The sequence below is a fragment of the Sturnira hondurensis genome, unplaced genomic scaffold (genome assembly GCF_014824575.4).
Source record: "Sturnira hondurensis isolate 20B ecotype Veracruz unplaced genomic scaffold, ASM1482457v3 Scaffold0009178, whole genome shotgun sequence".
Lineage (NCBI taxonomy): Eukaryota > Metazoa > Chordata > Mammalia > Chiroptera > Phyllostomidae > Sturnira > Sturnira hondurensis.
This window is the reverse complement of record NW_028081809.1, coordinates 2,902,208-2,924,263: the sequence shown is the minus strand read 5'-3', so window position 1 is coordinate 2,924,263 and position 22,056 is coordinate 2,902,208. Positions and strand designations below refer to the sequence as shown.

General features: G+C 36.5%; 1 protein-coding gene and 1 non-coding gene across 4 annotated transcripts in view; both read right to left on the bottom strand.

Moving 5' to 3' along the window:
- Positions 1–22,056, bottom strand: part of TSGA10 (testis specific 10) — a 173,685-nt gene that overhangs the window by 139,763 nt on the left and 11,866 nt on the right. For 2 of the 3 annotated variants that reach the window (XM_037056798.1, XM_037056797.1), the window contains exons 3-6: positions 16,647–16,862; positions 11,779–11,844; positions 10,626–10,793; positions 9,891–10,046 (exon numbers count right to left, since the gene is read on the bottom strand). In XM_037056798.1, coding sequence (XP_036912693.1) covers positions 9,891–10,046; positions 10,626–10,793; positions 11,779–11,844; positions 16,647–16,862 — 606 coding nt within the window. Of the gene's footprint in view, positions 1–9,890; positions 10,047–10,625; positions 10,794–11,778; positions 11,845–16,646; positions 16,863–22,056 lie in introns of those variants that run through there. The other variant, XM_037056799.1, reaches the window with a different exon arrangement.
- LOC118994218 (small nucleolar RNA SNORA70) lies at positions 20,417–20,551 on the bottom strand. Its single transcript, XR_005068005.1, has one exon. It is a non-coding gene; the product is annotated as a small nucleolar RNA SNORA70 (small nucleolar RNA).

Below are 22,056 nucleotides of genomic sequence, written 5' to 3'. Positions count from 1 at the left end.
GTCCCAGTTTCCTTTCCATCACTATTGGTTTCCTGTGCATTTCTGTTCATTTCAATTAGTTTAGCCTTCATATGTTCCTCTAATTTGTGACTAAAATCAACCAGATCTGTGAGCATCCTGATCAGTGTTTTGAACTATGCATCTGAGAGGTTCGCTATTTCTTTTTCGCTTAGAGTTATTGGCTCTGGGGCTTTGAGTTCTTCTTGAGCCATATTTTGGTCTGTTCATGCCTGTTATGTACGAGGAGCGGAGCCCTAGGTGTTCACCAAGGCACGGCAACTCAGTCACTGGGTTGTGATGCTGTATGTGGGGGCAAGGTCAAAGGGGAGCAATGGCGGTCCCCACTGCTGCTTCCCACCACTGGGGCCTGCGCGGTCTGTCTCACTGCGCACAAATGTGTGACCACAGTCAGCTTGTCGTCTTGCACCTTCACTGGGTCCACCCGATGCTACCCCGGCTGCCTGGGCGCCTGGGGTCGGGGGATCCTTCCTGCCCGACCCTGCTCCGCTGCTGGCTCCACCCCTCTTACCAGTCCAGTTGAATGGTTCGTTGTTGTCAGACTTCCGTATAGTTCAATTTTCTGGTTTTTTGGCTGTGTCTTCTGTTTATTAAGCCTTTGTTGTATTCAAACTTGGTTGTGGGAGAAGGCACAGTACACCTACACCTACACCTACACCTCCATCTTGGCAGAAGTCAATTTCCTCTCACTTTGAATAGCACACTCTCCACTGACTCTTTCTCCCCTGCCTTCAACCATGCACAGGGTTCCCATATCCTGGAAAACTGTCACTGAATCCTGTTGCATCCCAGCTACCATCCTATGACTCTCTCTTTCTCTCTTTTAAGTGTCTGTGCCACAGCCTATTCCTTACTACCCACTTTCTCACCCCAGTGTATTCCACCACTTTCCAGAATTTCAACAAATAACCTCACCAAACCTAATGGTCTTTTCTCAGCTCCTGTTCTGGATATTTCAGCCGCATTTGACACTGTTTTGAATATTCTCCTTGAAATTTCTTCCTCCCTTGGTCTTATAATATTGTTCTATCTTCTTTTCATATCTTCTTTCTTTCTTTCAAAGGTTCCTCTACTGATCAAACAAAACTTCCCAAGATACTGGATCTATAGCTTTTTCATTCAGAGACCTCATCCACTCTGAAGGGTCAAAATTCACCTCTAACTAGATGACTTCTAAATCTACCTACTGAGCTCTTGCTTTTCTCCCCATTCAAATGTCACGTTTCTTACTGCCTCATCTCATCTGTCACCAGATGAATGTACTCGAAACACATCTGTGTTTGAAACCAAACACATCTGCTTAATCCAAACACATCTTTTCTATCAAATCACCAATGACTTCCTATTTCTGTTTCTCTTTTTATTTTTTTAATTTATTTACTTATTTTTGAGAGAGGAAGGGAGAGGAGAGAAAAGGAAACATTTATGTGTGGTTGCCTCTCACACGTGCTCTCCTGGGGACCTGGCATGCAACCCAGGCATGTGCCTTGACTGAAAATGGAACCAGTGAACCTTTGGTTCATAGGCTCATGCTAAATCCACTGAGCTACACCAGCCAGGGAGGTCATACAATTTTCTGTTTTTAGATTTTATATACCAGTACTTATTTTTAGAGAGAGGGGAAGAGAGAGAGAGAAACATTGATGGGTTGCCTCTTGCACACCCACAACTAGGGACCTGGCCCACAACTCAGGCATATGCCCTGGCCAAGAATTGAACATCAACCTCTCAGTTCACAGGCACCCAATCCACTGAGCTGCACCAGTCAGGGACTATTTCTTTTTCTATTACCACAATTCTTCAGTCATTAAAAACAGAACTTCAGACATTTCCATTCCTCCCTCCTTTTTGCACAAATCAAATGTTGTTAAGTTTTTCTTAATAGAACACTAGCTCAGTCCCTTAAAGCTTCATGTATGGACTACTTTAAAAGCCTTCTAAAGAGTCTATGGTTTCTTCCTCCCTCAGTTCTCTTGAAGAAGAAATTGTTATATAAGAAGATAATATATGAAGATTATATGTGAGATAATACAAAATTATTACCACATTAAAACTGGAAAATGTGGCTTTGTTCATATTTCTTCTGCTTAAAAAATAGACAGTCCTTTGCTTATAAGGCAAAGTATAAAACCCTTGTAAGGCCCAGTGAACAGTCTCTACCATATAGTCCAGAAGCTGATAAACTCTGTATGGTTTCTTGGCCAAATTCAGCCTGTGTCCTGTTTTTGTATGTCCATAAGCTTATAATGTTTTTAACTTTTAAACACTTGGAAATAATCAAAAGAAGAAAAACATTTCAATAAAAATCTGTCCTGCCAAAACAAAGGCATAAATAAAAACCCTTGACTTCCTCACACAACGGAAAGGAGGATAACAACCAATCTAAAATCAGTAAACAATGAAAATCATGAAAAAATAAAACTGCATGGAACTCTGACAACTAAGGAATTAAAGAAAAAATCAACCAGAACAACCAGACCAGTAAGGTGGCAGACTGAGTAGGCCAACTCAGAAAAACCACAGGGACACCATTAAAGTCCTAGAGGAGAACATTGGCAGAAAAATCTCAGATATTTCACGCAGCAATATTTTTAGTGATATGTCCCCTAGAGCAAGGGACATAAAGGAAAGAATAAACAAATGGGAACTAATCAAAATTAAAAGCTTCTGCGTGGCTAAGGAAAACAGTATCAAGATAAAAAGAGAAGCAACTGTTTGGGAAAACATATTTGCCAATGATACCTCCGACAAAGGTTTAATCTCCAAAATATACAAAGAACTTGCATGACTCCACTCTAAGAAGACAAGCAACCCAATTAAAAAATGGGGAAAGGACTTGAACAGACACTTCTCCAAGGAGGACATACAGAGAATCCAGAGACACATGAAAAGATGCTCAATATCGCTAGCTATCAGGGAGATGCAAATTAAAACCACAATGAGATACCACTTTACACCAGTCAGAATGGCCATCATAAACAAAGCAACAAACCACAAGCGTTGGAGAGGTTGTAGAGAAAAGGGGACCCTAATCCATTGTTGGTGAGATTGCAGATTGGTACAACCACTATGGAAAACAGTATGGAATTTTCTAAGAAAACTAAAAATGAACATGCCTTTTGACCCAGCAATTCCACTGTTAGGAGTATATCCTAAGAACCCTGAAACACCAATGCAAAAGAACCTATGCACACCAATGTTCATTGCAGCACAATTTACAATAGCCAAGGGTTGGAAGCAACCTAGATGCTCATCAGTAAATGAATGAATCAAAAAACTATGGTACATTTACACAATGGGATTCTATGCAGCAGAAAGAAAGAAGGAGCTCCTACCCTTTGCAACAGCATGGATGGAACTGGAGAGCATTATGCTGACTGAGTGAAATAAGCCAGGCGGTGAAAGACAAATACCATATGATCTCACCTTTAACAGGAACCTAAACAACAAAACACACAAGCAAGCAAAATGTAACCAAAGACACTAAAATACAGAACAAGTTGACAGGGACCAGAGGTGAGAGAATCACAGGGGAAAAGAGGAAGGATTCACAGGAAAAAGTATAAAGGACACATGAACAATAACTAAGGTGGGGAGTGGAAATGGGAGGGAGGTGGGGAGCACTGGGGGGGGGTGGGCAGGGTTGGGAACATAAGACAGAAAACTGTACTTGAACAATAATTAAGTAAAAAAAATAAGAAAAAGAAAAACCACAGGGAGGCAGCTGAGGGGTAGGGCTTACTGCGGAGCTGAGCAGAGCTGGGACAGAAGGAATGACTTAAGGGGAAAACTGAGACTCAGAGCTGACTGTTGGCTAAGGCTAGGGTTGCTGAGGTGAGAGATACTTCCAGTCTGACAAGAGTCTGTTGGAAAGCTAAAGCTATATTGTTCCCTCTCTAGTCCCTCCCCCACAGGCAGCATAGCAAAGAGGGTTTCCCTGCCCCGGTGAATACCTAAGGCTCCAACCCCTATAACTTAGGTGTGCCAAGATAAAGAATATGGCCCAAATGAAAGAACACAGCAAAATCTCAGAACTAAGTGATCAGGAGATTGCCAATCTATCTGAAGGAGAATTTAAAGCCCTGGTAATCAAAATGCTCATAGTAATGATTGAGTTTGGCCAAAAAATAAAAGAACAAATGAAAGATACCCAAAATGAAATAAAGCAAAATATTCAGGGAACCAACAGTGACATAAAGGAAACCAGGATTCAAAGCAATGATTTAGAAAACGGAAGAAATAAACATCCAACTGGATCAGAACAAAGAAACAAGAATCCAAAAAAATGAAGAGAGGCTGGAGATTCTCTGGGACAACCTGAAACGTTCCAATATCTGAATTATAGGGTTGTGAGAAGGAGAAGAACAGCAGCAAGAAATTGAAAACTTATTTGAACAAATAATGAAGGAGAACTTCCCCAATCTGGCAAAGGAAATAGACTTCCAGGAAGTCCAAGAAGCCCAGAGAGTCCCAAAGAAGTTGGACCCAAAGAGGAAGACACCAAGGCACATCATCATTAAGTTACCCACAATTGAAGACAAAGAGAAAATCTTAAAAGCAGCAATAGGAAAGGAGACAGTTACCTACAAAGGAGTTCCCATAAGACTATCAGCTGATTTCTCAAAAGAACCCTTGCAGGCAACAAGGGGCTGGAAAGAAGTATTTGAAGTCATGAATAAGGGCCTACATCCAAGATGACTCTATCCAGCAAAGCTATCATTTAGAATGGAAGGGCAGATAAAGTGCTTCCCAGATAAAGTCAAGTTACAGGAGTTCATCATCACCAATGAAACGTTAAAGGGAATTATCTAAGAAAAACAAGATAAAAATATGAACGATAAAATGACAACAAACTCACAATTAACAAATGAACCTAAAAGGAAAAAAAACAACAAAAACAAAAACTAGGCAAACAACCAGAACAGGACCAGAATCAGAAAAATGAACATCACACAGAGGGAGTTCGGTGGGAAGGGGGAAGAGAGGAGTGGGGGAGGAAAGGTACAGGGAAGAAGAAGCATAATTAGTAGACATAAAATAGACAGGGAGAGATTAAAAAAACGGTATAGGAAACAGAGGGCTCAAAGAAATTACACGTACAATCCATGGACATGAACTAAGGTGGGGGGAATGCTGGAGGGTTGGGGGGCAGGGTGGGGGGGAAATAAGGGAGGGGAAATTGGGAAAACTGTAATAGCATAACCAATAAAAATACTTAAAAATAAATAAATATAAAAATCTTTTGGGGAATAACAAAAGACAAAAATATTTCATAACAGGTACAATAATATGAAATGCAAATTTCAGCATCCATAAATAGTTATATTGTGACACAGCAAACTTACCTAAATGAGTAAGTATATTGTCTGTGGATGCTTTCACATCACAAAAAATGAGTTGAATAGCTGTGACAGAAATCATATTACCTGAAGAGCCCAGAATATTTATTATCTGAGCCTTCACAGAAAAAGTTTGCAGACTCCTGCTCTAATCCCTTCTACCTCTCAAGCCCTAGCTTGCCCTTTCTCCACTGACACATACCTTGGATTCTAGTCTTTTTCAACTACATTTTATTGATTATGCATAGCTATTGCTATTCAGTTGTCCCATTATCTTCCTACCCTTTATCACTGCTCCACCCTGTTTACCCCACTCTCCAGCATTCCCCTCTGCTCCACTTAGTTCATGTCCATGGGTTGTACATTTAAGTTCTTTGGCTTCTCTATTTCCTACCCTATTCTTAACCTCCCCCTATCTATTTTGTGCCTAACAACTATGCTTCTTATTCTCCGTACCTTCCCTTTCACCACTAACCCCCTCTGCCTGCCCACTGATGATCCTCCATGTGATCTCCATTTCTGTGATTCTGTTCCTATTCTAGTTTTTTTTTTGCTTATTTTTTGTTTTTGTATTTTAGGTTCAGATGTTGATAGTTGTGAGTTTGTTGCCATTTTACTGTTCATAGTTTTGATTTTCTTTTCCTGAGATAAGCCCCTCTAACATTTCATATAATATGGGCTTGGTAATGATGAACTCCTTTAACTTTACCTTATCTAGGAAGCACTTTATCTGCCTTTCCATTCAAAATGATAGTTTTGCTAGATAGAGTAATCTTAGATGTAGGTCCTTGCCTTTTATAACTTCAAATACTTCTTTCCAGCCCCTTCTTGCCTGTAAGGCTTCTTTTGAGAAATCAGCTGATAGTCTTATGGAAACTCCTTTCTAATTAACTCTCTCCTTTCCTCTTGCTGTTTTTAAGATTCTCTCCTTATCTTTAAACTTGGGTAATTTAACTATGATATGCCTTAGTGTGTTCCTCCTTCAGTACAATTTTTTTTTAACTCTCTGAAAGGCTTCCTGGACTTTCTGGAGGTCTATTTCCTTTGCCAGATTGGGAAAGTTCTCCTTCATTGTTTGTTCAAATATGTTTTTCTTTTATTTTTTTGCTCTTCCTCTTCTCCTTCTGGCACCCCTATGACTCATATGTTAGAGTGCTTAAAGTTGTCCCAGAAGTTCCTAGGCTTCTTCTCATTTTTTTGAATTCTTGTTTCTTCATTCTGTTCTGGTTGGATGTTTATTTCTTCCTTTTGTTTCAAATCACTGATTCAAGTCTTGGTTTCCTTTCCTTCACTGTTGGTTCTCTGTATATTTTCTTTTATTTCACTTTGTATAGCTTTCATTTCTTCCTTTATTTTGTGACCGAGATCAATTTGTTCTTTGAGCAACCTGATTATCAGTGTTTTGAACTCTGAGTCAGCTTGGTTTTCCATCTCCTTGTTGCTAAGCTGTTTTTCAGGATTTTTATTCTGTTCTTTCATTTGGGCCATCTTTCTTTGTCTTGGTACACCTGTTGTGTTGTAAGGGGCAGAGCCTTGGGTATTCGCCAGCATGGGGCAACCCTCTTTGCTGCATTGTGACACTGTGTGGGAGGAGTCAGAGAGAGAACAATGCTCCTTGCTTTCTCACTCAGCTCTAGACCCACTTTTCTGCGAGTTCCCTCACTTCCCACAAGTGTATTGTGCCCTTTTAGGTTCTGATTCCCAAGTGGGTCTCTCCAACAAACTGTCCTGTGAAATTGGGAGTTTCTTCTACCTTCACAATCTCCACAGGATTTTACCACTAGAGATTTTGAGTCTTTAGTTTCCTAGTCACCAGCCCCTGCCTTACCCACATGGTTCAGTGCCTTGCCATGCGTCCTCTCTGCCCTGACTGCCCATCTCCGCCCCTCTTACCCGTCTGGATAAATGTTCCTTTAACTCCTTGGTTGTGAGAGTTCAATGCAGTTTGATTTTCTGGAAGTTCTGGTTGTTTATTTTTTCCAAATTGGTTGTTAACCTTTTTTTGGTTGTGCAAGGAAGCAAAGTGTTTCTACCTACACCTCCACCTTGGCCTAAACCTGATTCCTGTCTTCAATTGATCTGCTTATCTGCTGATTTTCCTGCTTTTACTATTGGCCTCATATCACTCCTTTACTCTGGAATGTTTCTTCTTATCACTTTAAAGGTAACAGAAACCCCATGTAGGGTAAGTGGAGGCAATCTGCCTTCCTCACCCAGGTGTCTGGGTGACTAAGGGAAGCAGTGTTCCCATAGCCTTGAAGGGGCCTGATAAGTAGTGTTCTCACAGCCTTGAGACTGGGTCAAATAAACTCTTCCCATTACATGAAGTGGGCTCACATACACAGAATCAGGCTATGTTATATAATTTTCTGGGGTTTTTTTGCTGGCTTTGTTTGTTCCAGTGTTTAAGAGGGGCTAGGGGGGGCTCCCTGCTGAATGCCATGCTAAGGATCAAGGGCCACAACATGTGCCATGCAGAGACATGCTTTGAGATATACAGCTTGCAGAGTGTGTGGCTAGCCCACCATGAATAAAGGCATGTCTGATACCCCAACAGCTCCATGAATATTCTTCCATCTGCCCAAATTCCATGAACCTGTTAGGCCTTGAATGGTCACAACACACTCCATTCACCCATCCCTCAGGACTCAAACTCTACACTGTTTAGCCAAGATTTTCTAGATCACTATAAATAAAAATACCCATTTATTTACTTATATAATATCTTCTAGACAGCTTATTGTAAAGTAACAAAAAATGAATATAAGACATTATACTTTATCTCCCCAACTTGATGGCAAACAGAAAAGAATGTCTCCAAATGTTTTTAAACTTTGTTCCATGGTACTCCACAGCTTGATGAGGAAGTGAGGTGAACCACAGTAGCTTCTCATGAACTATTCTATACTTCAAATCTCAATAAAAAATTGTCCAAAGAAAAGGCATATGGTAAAAATTTGAAAATCACTAACTTATACTATATGCAAGTGCAGGATTTACAAGGCGGAGGTTTCAGCAAAATAATCTCATATCTAACACTAATGCATATAGGACTTCCCTGCCCCTTAGTAGTTGTGGTCCTAAATCATGCACATGTACATTGACTCAGGTTTCATGGCACAGACACAGACACCAGTGGACTCTAATCAAAGCAAACTAATCACCCCATACACTTACAAGTGGCAGTTGCTATTTAGACTGTTCAAATTACAACTAAGAAAGCTAATTATGGAAGAGAGTATCATGTATCATCCATTAAATAGCTAATGTAATATTTAAAATTTTAAGTAAAATAAAATCACATTATAAGAAGGAGAAGAAATTAACAACACTGAGGTTAGAGTGTGAAGAAAACAGTATTCTGATTTAACAAGAAGGATTCCATGCTATGATATAGCATACACTGGGCATTTGTCTTATATATTAAGATATATGTCCAGACTGATCCATTTACACAAGGGCCAATTCATCTTCAACAAGCTTAATTAAATAACAAAGAGGAGGTGCAAATAGGAGTCAGAAACTCAAGACTCTGAAACCTGCTGAACTTGGGCAAATTGGTTAACCTTATCAGACCTGCCTTCTCATATATAAATGAAGCAAATAGGCCATGTAATTATGGTACCCAGTCACTTTAGTTATTAAAAAACAGATGATTAAGCTTGACTTCAAACTAAAATAAAATTCACTAAGGTGAATTTTAAAACTTAACAAAAAAAAAGTGTCTGCATCTTATTTTTTAGCTTACAGTAGCAGCCCCATAACCCTGCACAAAGTTGCTGTAATTCTTAATAAAATTTGATATTTTTAAAATAAATTATGTTAATATATGGGGTCTAATGTTTGGTGAGTAAAGAAACTACTTGGGTAATAAGAGCTTTAATTTTAAGCTAAAAATAGAGATAAACTACAAATTGATTTTACTCTCTGAAATCAAACAAATTATATGGCAGTTTCTTAGTGATTGATAGTACATCAAAATGATATGTTAGCATTTTTTAATCCCCAAACTCAAATGTTTACCTTGAACTCACCACATCCTTCCATTTAACATTTTCCTCCATTTCTTTTTTTTAAGATTTTATTTATTTATTTTTAGAGGGGAAGGGAAGGAGAGAGGGAGAGAAATATCAATGTATGGTTGCCTCTCATGCGTCCCCTGCTGGGAACTGGCCTGCAACCCAGGCATGTGCCCTGACTGGGAATCGAACCGTGATACTCTGGTTCGCAGTCCTGCGTTCAATCCACTGAGCCACACCAGCCAGGGCCATTTTCCCCATTTCTTATTACAAAACTCATACTATTTCTATGCATGTATATGGCCTCTTATGGGAATGGGGACAACACATGTGTATATACATCTACACTGTATTAATATATTACACTTCATTAAAAATACCTTAAGAACAAAGGTATTCCCAAATGGTATTAAAATTAATTTGATTTGCAGATTTAAGCATACCTAAAGAATAATATATCTCTAAAATTAACTGTTACTGCTTAAATATTTTGTTTTCTTATAAACAAGTTTACCTGTTCATAAAGAAGAAAGGTCTTGTCTCTCTCAGATGTAAGAACCTTGACATTACCCTGAATTTCTGCCAAATGACGCTCATATTTTTCCAGCATGCATTTAAGTTCTTCACGGTCTCTTGTTGTCTTCAAGAGCTCTACATCACAGTTTGTAACCTAAAATTATTATATAAGAAATTTGAATTTTTTGACTTGTAGTATGAACAAAAAAAGGGCTATTGATGGCAGTAGATGACTATATAAAGAAAATGATGAAAAAAGTTTAAAAAATCACCTCTCATAATTTTTTTAAAATTTATTGATTGTAGTTAGAGAGAGGAAATGGTGTGGGGACAGATGGGGGGAGAGAGAGAGAATTTGTTGTTCCAGTTATTAATGCATCCATTGGTTGATTCTTGTATGTGCCCTGATCAGAGATCAAACCTGCAACCTTGACATATTGGGATGATGCTCTAACCACATGAGATACCTATCCCAGGCCAAAAGCACCTCTCTTTTAAAAAGCTTCATCCCAAATTGCTCCATATATTTCCGACTAACCTCCAACCATGACTAATGCTGGGGATAAAGAACCAATTTCAATGATCTAGTGTCTATCAGACAGACCTCTGTCTCCCAATCTCTTTGATATACCAATTCATGCCAATCAGTTTGAATTATTTCCAGGTAAATCAAAGAATAAAAGTCAGTGTTTGAGCAACAAACTCCAATAATTTATAACTATCCAAAACCTACCCGGGAAGATGGAGATGGGCGTCTGGGACTTTTAGATCTACTTCTGATCATCTTTCTCAAATTTTGAGCTTCACTCTTGTAGTAATCTCTGTCTGCTTCTAAAGTCTTGACAAAGGAATCAAGTCTGGAAGGAGATTTATTTTGTGCTTTTTCAGTATCTAAAATAATCTTGCCAGGGAGGAAAAAATTAGGCCATTATTTCAAGTTAAACTATAGCATCATTTTCTATATGAAGTTGAACATAAACAGGATCCTTAAATATAATAAATGTGGTGTTTTAAAAACAACTTTTAAAAATCATACTTTTAAAAAGCAGTTAGATATATTTACTTTCTAGCATTTCTGAATGTTCTTTATTTTTATTTAACTAAAATTATCTCTAAATTTACTCAATAATTTTGAAGAAAGAATAGTAAAGAAATTTCAGAAGCCAAAAATGTCCACAGATCTAGTTACAAATCAAAATTAATTTAATTTTCTTACAGTAATTTGTATAGCATAAGTTTTGTTTAGTAATTTCTCAAAGAATGAATAAATTAAATGAATGCTGGATATTCATCATATGAACTTTCAAGTGCATTCCCATTCACATTAATTTAGAAACATTTATTTTAAAACATTTAACTTACCAATGTTATACTGAGAAGAAATAACATACTTACAGACAAGATGTTTCAAATATTTCAAATAATAAGATTAAAATGTCTAACTAGAGCTGTCTTCATTTTACATTGTTAGATAAAGAAACCATATTACTTAGAATTAAACAACAAAAATTGACATACAGATATTTGTTACTAAGAAGAATAAAAGTTAATGTGTAGACAAGTATATCTTATATTTTGAGAATTAAATTACTCACAGTTATTACTTTAAATCAATGAACAACTAAGGGCATTAATAAAACCAACTAAAAGTTCTTCCACAGCTAGGAGAGAAAGGAGTAATGACGAAATGGAGCAAGAATACCATTGCTCTTGCATATGGGAGTATCCTTGTGCACAAAACAGAGAGGTCTGATTTTAGAACACAAGTATTTTTTATTGTTCACAATGTTCATGAGAGTCAAAACATATGTACAATTTTTGGAGTTTTAATATACTAACAGAATAAAAATTATTGCTTAACATATATTTAAGAAACATGTACTTACAGATCTAAGTCTTTTTATTGTATCTTCCAATACTATTATATTATTTTGCTGGCAAATGAGTTCAATCTGAAAATCAAGCCAGAAAAATTTAATTTGGATTTTAAATGTTTAAACTGATTTAACTGGAAAGAGAGCATCAAAAGTAAGCCACTTAAAAATAAAAATATGCAGACAGTGAATCTTTTACAAAAGAAATGATACTCTACCTCTTTATGTTTGCTTACCTTTAATAGTAAAAGATCCTAGGATGAAATGTAACAGTTCCTTTAAATCAAGGGTGTCCAACCTGTGGCCCTCAGGCCACATGCAGTCCAGGATGACTGTGAATGCAGCCCAACACAAAATCAAAATTTACTTAAAACATTATGAGATCTTTTGTGATTATGTATTGCAATGTATCTAGTGTGTGGCCCAAGACAACTCTTCTTCTTCCAGTGTGGCACAGAGATGCCAAAAGTTTGGACACCCCTGCTTTAAATTATCTAATGTTTTCATTATATTGATTATATTTTACCAAATTACTCCACACACACTAAAAAAATGTCAATACTAACTGTAATCCTGAAGATGATAATAGGGAAGAAATAAAAGAATGACTAGGATTTTTAAAGTTTTCCTAAATCATCATAGTTGAAAGTAACTGTCTTTTCCTCTGAATTCTTTTAATAGTTTAGTTCAATCCAGCCCACAAAAATTTTTTGTATCAGATTTATAATGTCAAACACACCAAGACTTATAATATAGTTAGCACTAGTTATATACTTAGAATATAACTAAATCATATGTTCCTAGAGGGCAGTGACTGTTTTTATGCAAAGCTGTAAAGCTCTTGGCTAAAAGCAGGAAAATTAGTTTCATAAATTTATTTCTCAATTCATAAACCTCTCCTTCACTATTATACACCAAAATGTACTAATTTGAAGTATAGTTTTAAATGTACAATATTTTAAATATATTATGGAATTATTGCACCTCATTTGTTCTTTTGACCAAAGTACTTTTCTAAGATTTCTCAGGCAGTCATTATTTTTGTGAAATATTAAGGGATGTTACGGTATGTACAGTTTGGATAAGCTTATGTATAGTTATTTGAGTGAACAATTTCCAATGCTTTAATTTATACTATTATGTAAATACTTAAAATTGATACACATTGAATTATGTGTTAAGATGTCCATGCTAAATTAGCATAATTTTATTTCATATGATGCATTCTTGCAAAAAATAAATTTACACACATATACATATCTTAGATACAGATGGATGAAAACTAATATACAAACTGAGGAAGATGGATTATATCTAGTTATAGCAAGGTATGATTACAATAGATGTCATTTGATATAGAATGAAATTTTTAATAATAGATATGCATTACTTCACATATAAAAAACATAATGCACTATGGCTGGTGTGGCTCAGTGGATAGAGTGCTGGCCTGCAAACCAAAGGGTCGCCAGTTTGATTCCAAGAGCATTTACATCTGTTCTAGGCACTTGACATATCAAAAAAGTGAACAAAATACACCAAGACCCCTGGCTTTGGGAACCTTATACTCCAGCTGGGTTGACAATAAAAAAAATAAACCTAACAAATAAATTATATAGCACAACAGAAAAAAAGGGCAGAGTTAAGGAGACTGGGGATGTTTATGAAGGACAGTTTAGAATCTTGAATAGGATGATTGGGGAAGTCCTCATTTAAAGGAGCCCTTTGAGCACATACTTAAAGGAGGGAGGGAGTCAACCATGTAAAAAATATGGGAGAGAGCTTCCCGCCAAGATGGAGGCATAGGTTCACACACTTTGCTTCCTCACACAAGCAAAAAGAAGGGTAACAACTAATTTAAAAACAAAAACCAACCAGAACTGCCAGAAAATCAAATTGTACGGAAGTCTGACAACCATGGAGTTAAAGAAGCATTCATCCAAACTGGCAGGAGGAGCAGAGACAGGAAGCTGGGGTAGAGGGGACATACAGCATGGTGTCAGCTAGTGGACAGGGGTAGGCAAGGCTGGCATACTGGGATATCACATATTTGGGTGCGAACAAGCTGGGAGAAACAACTGGGGAGTGAGACAGACCATGTAACCTAGGGTCCCAGGAAAATAAAAACTCAAAACCCTGTCTGTAAAAACCTGTAGGGGCTGCAGTGGTGGGAGAAACTCCCAGTCTCACGGGACAGTCTGTTGCAGGGGCCCACAGGATCCTAGAGTGTACACAAGACCACCTACCCAGGAATCAGCACCTTAAAGGGCACAACACACGTGTGGGAAGTGAGGGAAGTGACTGAAAGTGGGGCAAGACCCAAGACAGGGGCATAGTTCCCTCTCTGACCCCTCACCGACATGCAGTGCCACAATGCAAAAAGTGGCTTGCTCTGCCCTGGTGAATGCCTAAGCTCCTGCCCCTTACAACATAACAGGTGCACCAAGACAAAGAAAGATAGCCCAAATGAAAGAACAGATCAAAATCCTGAAAAACAACTATGCAACGAGGAGATAGACAACCTATCAAATGCAGAGTTCAAAACACTGGTAATCAGGATGCTCACAGAAATGATGGAGTATGGTTGCAAAATAGAGGAAGAATTGAAAGCTATGCAAAAGTGAAATAAAGAAAAATATACAGGGAACCAACAGTGCAAGGAAGGAAACTGGGACTCAAATCAACAATTGGAACAAAAGGAAGAAATAGACATTCAAGCAGAACAGAATGAAGAAACAAGGATTCAAATGAGGAGAGGCTTAGGAACCTCCTGGACAACTTTAAAGTACATTAAAAGGATGTTTAAGAAATAACATGCAACAACAACTGGCTTTGGGAAACTACCTTATTACAGACACAGTTTACTAATTTGGTGCCAGTAAAATCAAGTCGAATAAACATATTCACACCATATTTGAAAATTCAATAGGCTTGTGCTCACTTCAGCAGCACATATACTAAAAATTCAATAGGCTTGTTTTCGGCTTTCAAATCCACTCTGCATCTTGCTTATAAACCACCAGGCAGCAATGAAAAATGTAACTGTCATAATTTTAAAATAGTGTTGAAATTCTCAGTTTCTAAATTTCAGCCCTGGTTGGTGTGGCTCGGTGGATGCAGTGGTGGTCAATGAGCCAAAGGGTCACCAGTTCGATTCCCAGTCAGGGCACATGCCTGGGTTGCAGGCCAGGTCCCTAGCAAGGGGTGCTTGGAGAGGCAACCACACATTGATGTTTCTCTCCATCTCTTTCTCTCTCCCTCCTCCTTCTCTAAAAATAAAAATAAAATAAAAAATCTTTAAAAAGAGTATGTTTTTTTTAAAAATTCATAGGAGAGTACTAAAACTTAAGAAATAAAATGTTTTCAAAATGTCAAAGAGCTACAGTAGTTAAAATAATGTGGTAGTGGCAGAGAAAACAGTAAATAAATCAATGAAACCAAAGAGTCCAGAATTTTTATCCACACATATATGTGAATTCAGCAGCTGCTAAAATGGCACTTCAAATAAGTAACTAAAGAAAGGACTAGCTGACCCTACCTCATACTAAAACAAAAAGAAATTCCAGAGAATTAAAACTTTTAAAAATATTTAAAATTATTAAAAGAAAACTGCAGAGTACTGGGAAAATGGAGACAACTACATTCAAACATTAATTTAAAATGATTTAAAAAAGAATTTTAAAAAACTGTAGAAAATATTCTTGTAGTTCTTGAGACAAGAACTTATCTCAAAATCAAAACAAGGCAAAGTACAGAGGATTTTCAAGCCAGTGAAACTACTCTGTTTGATAGTATAATGGTGAATAAATGTCATTTTACCTTTGTCCAAACCCAAAGAATGGATATCAAGAGTGAACCTTAATGTAAACTATGGACCCTGGGTAATAATGATGTTTCAACATAGGTCCATCAATCGTAACAAATGTACTCTGGTGGAGGATGTTGATAATAAGGGAGGCTATGTACATTTGGGGGCAGCGAGTATATGGGAAATCTCTGTAAGTTCTGCTTAGTTTTGCTATGAATTTAAAACTGCTCTAAAAAATAAAGTCTATTCAAATTTGTAATAGCATAATCAATTATTATTGAAAAGAATTAGGAAGAGAAATGCTCTGTATACAGAACATTCTTATTGCTTGAAGTTTTTACCATTACTATACCTTACTTAAAAGTTTTTCTTAGTGCCCTGGCATGGTTCAGTGGATTGAGGACTGCTCTGTGAACTGAAAGTCTGCAGGTTCGATTCCTGGTCAGGGCACATGCTTGGGTTGCAGGCCAGGCCCCCAGTTGGGTGTGTGTGAGAGACAACCCATTGGTGTTTCTCTCACCCACACATACAAATTGATGTTTCTCTCCCTCTTTCTCCCTTCCTTTCCCTCTCTCTAAAACACAAATAAAACCTTTACAAGTATTAGTTGGATAAATTAATAAAAAAACAAAATTAACCGAAATAGGCATAAGAATAAATTTAAGACATGAATAGTCCTTATAGCTATCAAATAAAAAAAACCTTTTCTTTGCAAAAAATTTTTAAAGAATAAAATGTAAACTGTAATATAAATTTATCTATAGAACAGACAATTAAATATGTCAAATCTAAAAAAATTTCAAATGATATAAATGAGGATGTCACTTTTTCCATGACATTTAATAATTACATGATTTTTAAAGTAGAACTAAAATCTTGATCAGTACTCAGATGTTAATTAAAATTATTTGGTCACTGAAAAATACATAGAGAGAGGTATAGATATCTATATCTATGCATATGTGTGTGGATATATATATATATATCACTATGTTGTATGCCTGAAACTAATATAATGTCATATATTATACATAAATTTTAAAAATAATTTTATCAGCAGTAAATCTAATACCTTTGCTTCTTCGAGTTCCTTGTCAGCAGTATCCACCACAAAGTTTTTCTCTTTTTCTAGTTGCTCTGTTAATTGGTCAATTTTAATCAATTCTTTACAAAGATGCTCATTGTGGCTGATTAAATCGTCTATCTGACTGCTTACCACCTCTTTACTATCCAAGAGTTTCCTAACATATTCTTCCAAGCAATGATTGGTCTGTTTCAGATCTTCAATCTGTTATAATTGGAAAGAAAATAATCAAATTAAAATATTTCCTTAGCTTCCATTTGAGGAGTACAACTAGGTGAGGTATCAGAAATGCAGGTTTGCCTCCCTGGCAAGGAGACTCAATGACATATCTTTTTTACTTTATGAATTTTGTGCCATGTGAATATTTTCCCTATCTGAAAAATACAGCAAATGAAAATTTAAAGGTTTATAGCTATATCTTTTAAGACAATTTACAGTTTAATAAAAAAATTACTATTGATTTTTAAGCAAACTATTAGAAAAATTGTTAAATATTTATATCTACAAAAAAGAAACCAGTCCTAAAATTATTGAATTTTAATAATGAGTATCAATTAGGCATTCTTTATAATGAAATTTCTATTTATTGTTATCGAAACACATTAACACTTTAGAAAAGTCCTGTTGAACATATCAATAACTTACTTGACTAAGCTAAATACCAAATCAATCAAGTACTTGCTGACTAAGGTGGAGGACCACAGCTTTCCTTCCCAGCCCACTAGCAAACCATCACGGGATGAAGAAAAGGGCTTTTCTCCCACAAAGGCATCCAAATGACTTTAAAGGGAAATATATATATATATATATATTAGACCCACTGAATGATGATTATATGCCAGGAACTATGTTAAATTCCAAAGATACAAAACTAGGTTAGGTACCTGCAATCAGAGAATTTATTGCTTACTTGAGAAAATGTAAGTATAATATGTTAAATGCCATAAAAGAAATATCTATGAAATAAAGTAGTGGCACAAAGATCCTTTTCCATAGTATTTGTCTCTCATTGTGTATTTAACATTTATTGAGCTCCTACTATATTCAAGGTAGTGTTTTAGTGCCTTCTGGAAGATGTACAAAGACAAAAGAAAAAAGTCTTGATATTTAAAGAGCATCTTAAATTGCTAAATCCCTCATCCAATTTTATACTTGGTTCTAACATTATTCTTGCCCTGATGTTGCCCTTTTCAAGTAACTATATAGTTCTTCTCAGTTCATCAAAATCAACAAAATTTTCTTTAAAAACATAAATTTTATCTATAACTTGTCACTATATAATAAAATCCTAAGGGTTATAAACTACGTTTAACTATACTATAATAACATTTATTACACTCAGTACATGCCCAGAAGCAACATAAAAGCCATTATTTTAATCCACCTCTCCCTTTGGTATTTTTAATTATCAAACCCAGGAAACCAGAAAAAGTCTGAAGAATTTTTTTAAAGCCCTGGCTGTTGTAGCTCAGTGGGTTGAGCACTGGCTGCGAACCAAAGGGTAGCTGGTTCAATTCCCAGTCAGGGCACATGCCTGGGTTGTGGGCCAGGTCCCCAGTAGAGGGCACATGAGAAGCAACCACACCTTGATGTTTCTCTCCCTTTCTCCCTCCCTCCCTTCTGTCTAAAAATAAATAAAATATTTTTAAAAGAGTGTGGGGGATGGGGGTTTGCAAATACACATATTTCCTTAACTGAGTCGTTTATCACACTGGCCTGAATTTTTAGCAATACCTCCTACTCGCTTCTCCTTCGGCCTTCTCCCATATACAGATAAAAAGTCTTCAAAAACAAAAATGTGAGGGAACTCCTGTAACCTGTGGTGCTTCAACACACTGATAATGAGATAAAAGAAGGCCACTTGTGATCTCAGCCCTACTGACCTATCCAGCCTAACTATCCACCATATCCAGTACATACCTAAGTGTCAGACATACTCTGCAGAAGACAATCTCACTAAATTCATTTTAAAACCTGTATTAGGGAAGTTATTGAAAATCTTATATACTATGTCACTGAACCCTTTTTTATAACAATCCTCAGGGAACACTTAGTTCTCTGGGATATTTCAGGAATGTAGTTCTTTTGGATAGCCAGTTTGTTCCTACGCTATGGACTGTGAATTATTTAAGTAAAATTTCCTTTTTCCCTTTGCTTCTAGGAATTTTAAAGCCAATCTGCAGACCATTTCTAGCAACTACTACAGAGGTCTGTGGAATGACTTTCTGTCTGTTTGCTATTCTCATCCAATGCTTTCACCAAGTTTATTTCCCCCTATTCTTATTATCTAAGCTATTTTCATTACTAGTATTTTTTAAACTACAGGATGTGGGGTAAACAAATAGACAAACTTCAATCTATCTATTCTATATATTACTTTATCTTTGTTCATAACTTCTACAGTGCCACATTTCTGAGCAACTAGAATACACTGTTTGCTAATCTTCCACTGTACTAGGAGAAATTAAAGGCTCCTCCTCTCTGTGCTTCCATAAAACCTCTTCGTTTTATCTTAGTATTTTATAAGGTGTATTATAATCATTTTTCACTTCCCTGTCACCTCTGCTAAATTATAAGCAACTTTAAAGGGATGTTTCTAATTTCTTATTCAGCATGACTCTCATTTTTGTATCATTATATATCTAGTACTTAACATATTATCATCAGATAAAGCAAATAAATTATAAATATATGCATGAACACTCCCCTCACCTCTGACATCAAGTTCTACTTTCACACATTTCCATGACACAAATACTTTGGAAGAGGCACTTTAGAGTAGTAGAAGGGGATGTGGGCTTTGGACTAAGGCAGGCAGGTTTAAATCCTGCTGCAGTCCTTTACCGGTTATTTAACCTCAGGCAATTTACCATATTTTCTTGATCCTAAGAGGTGCATCTTGACTTCAGAAAAAATAAATGGAAGCCTCTTGAGTCTCATCTGTTAAATGGAGAGAATATCTACAATTTGCAGGGTTGTATATAAAGAGATATTAAAGTTCAAGTAAAATTTCTGGCAGATAATATGTACCCAAAAAGTAGCTTTTCTAATAAATTTTTTAAAAAACTTATTTTGAAATAACTTGAGTCACAGGAAGTTGCAAATAGAGAGGTCTCATGTGCCCTTAACTCAGTTTCCTCCAATAGTAGTTACACTTTAATTGTAGTACAGTATCAAACCCAGAGATCTAACTTAAGTATAATGTTTGTGTATTGTTCTATACCATTTTATCACATGTAAATTATAACTGCCGCCTCAATAAAACACAGAACTATTCCATCACCACAAAGATTGCCCTCCTGTTACCCCTTTATAGTCACACCCTCCCCCTCCAAATCAGTAACTTCTTTAGGGGGCAGAACATTGAATTTATTGGTGGGTGTCAGTAAAGAGGGGGCAGTGCTAACATTCTCGAGTAGAGAGAGAGCCCACTATTTGTCCAGGGGGCCATGATTATGGATATATGTGATCCCAGTCATTTGGGATGAGCTGTTTTTCAGCCACCATATCTTCATATTCATCTACATTAAACTTAGTAAAGCCCCACTTCTTGGAGATGTGGATCTTCTGGCAGCCAGGTAACTTGAACTTGGCCCTGTGTGGGGACTCATTCACACGTTCTTTGTTCTGCAACTTGGTGTGGATGGACACAGTGATTTGGCCAATATGGACCCTGGCCACTGGGCCCTGGGGCTTTCCAAAAGCACCCATATAGATTGGGAACAGCATGAGTTCAGACATGAATGTTCACTGGAATGGGCTGTCTCCAAAGTCCTTCAGGGCAACCCATACAAGCAACAGGCTACATACACCACTGAGGAGGATGCTGCTGTTTGCAGCCATTGTACGCTGGGCTCCCATTGGGGAAAAGAGCATGGTCAGCCTAACTATAGACCACCCTTAACTCTTAGCAACCACTAATCTCTCTAATTGTGTCATTTTGAGAACATTATATAAATTAAACCATATGATACAGATCACAGTATGTGATCTCTGGCTATTGGCTTTTTCCCTCAGCCCAGTGCTCTTCAGATCTAACCAAGTTAACAACTTGGATCGATAAATAGTTCATTCCTTCTTATTGCTGTGTAATATTCATTCCATGGTATGGATTATCAGTTTGTTTAATCATTTACCAATTAAGGGAAACTAGTTGCTTCTAGTTTTTGGCTATAACAAATACAGGGGCTATGAACAATTGTATACAGGTTCTTGAGTGGACATAAGTTCTTGTATGGTAAATGTACATTTAACTTTGTAAGAACTAAAATATTTTTCCAGAGTGGCTGTACCATTTCTCAGTCCCACCAGGAATGTATGAATGATTCAGTTTCTCCTCATCTTTGCCAGCATTTGGTATTGTCACTATTTTTAATTTTAGCTATTTTTATAGGTTTGCATTATCTTGTGATCTTAATTTGCATTTCCCTGATGTTCAGAATGGCTAAACATCTTTTTATGTTTCTCAATCATATATCCTTCTGTAAAATACCTCTTCATGTCTCTTGCTCATATTCTATTATTTGCTTTTTACTATTCAGGCTTGATGAGTTTTTTATGTGTTCCAGGTACGATTCCTTTGGCAGAATATGGTTTGTAGCTTGTTATTTTCATTCTATTAACAGGGTCTTTCATAGAGCAAAAGACTTAAATATTATGAAGTCAAAAGTAATCATTTTTATAACTCATGCTTTTGTTGTCATTTCTAAGAATTTTTCAGCAAGCCCACAGTCCTGAATATTTTTTCCTGCTATCTTCTACTTGGTTTTACATTTTATACTTAATTCTATGACCCATTTGGAGTTAATTTTTGTTTAAGGCATTGGTTTAGAACTAGGCTCATTTTCTTCCCCTAAAAGATATCCAATTGCTCCAGCAGTTGTTGAAAACTGTCTTAATCAAACTGCATTTACACCTGTCAAAAATAATTTGGCTGTGCTTGTGTAGGCTATTTATGGAATCTCTATTCTCTATTATTGATGTATGTGCCTATACCCCTTGCAATACCATAATCATTTTTTGGAATCAAGAAGAATGACTGTACTTCATTCTTTTTCAAATTGCTTTTTCTGGGATTTTGATGGGCATCATATTAAATCCATATATTGATTTGGACAGAATTGACATTTTTACTATATTGAAGCTTCCAATCCATGATCATGTCTTTCCACTGGTTTAAATCTTTGATTTCATTAGAATTTTGTGTTTTCAGAATATGAACTCATACTTATATCATTACATTTATATGTAACATTTCCACTTTCTATTTGAGTAACTGTTGATTACTAATATACAGAAATATAACTAATGTTTGTCTTGTATTCTGACATTGCTGAAGTCATTTATTAGTTCTAGTTTTTGTACTGTAGATTTTATGAGATTTCCTAAATAGAAGAAC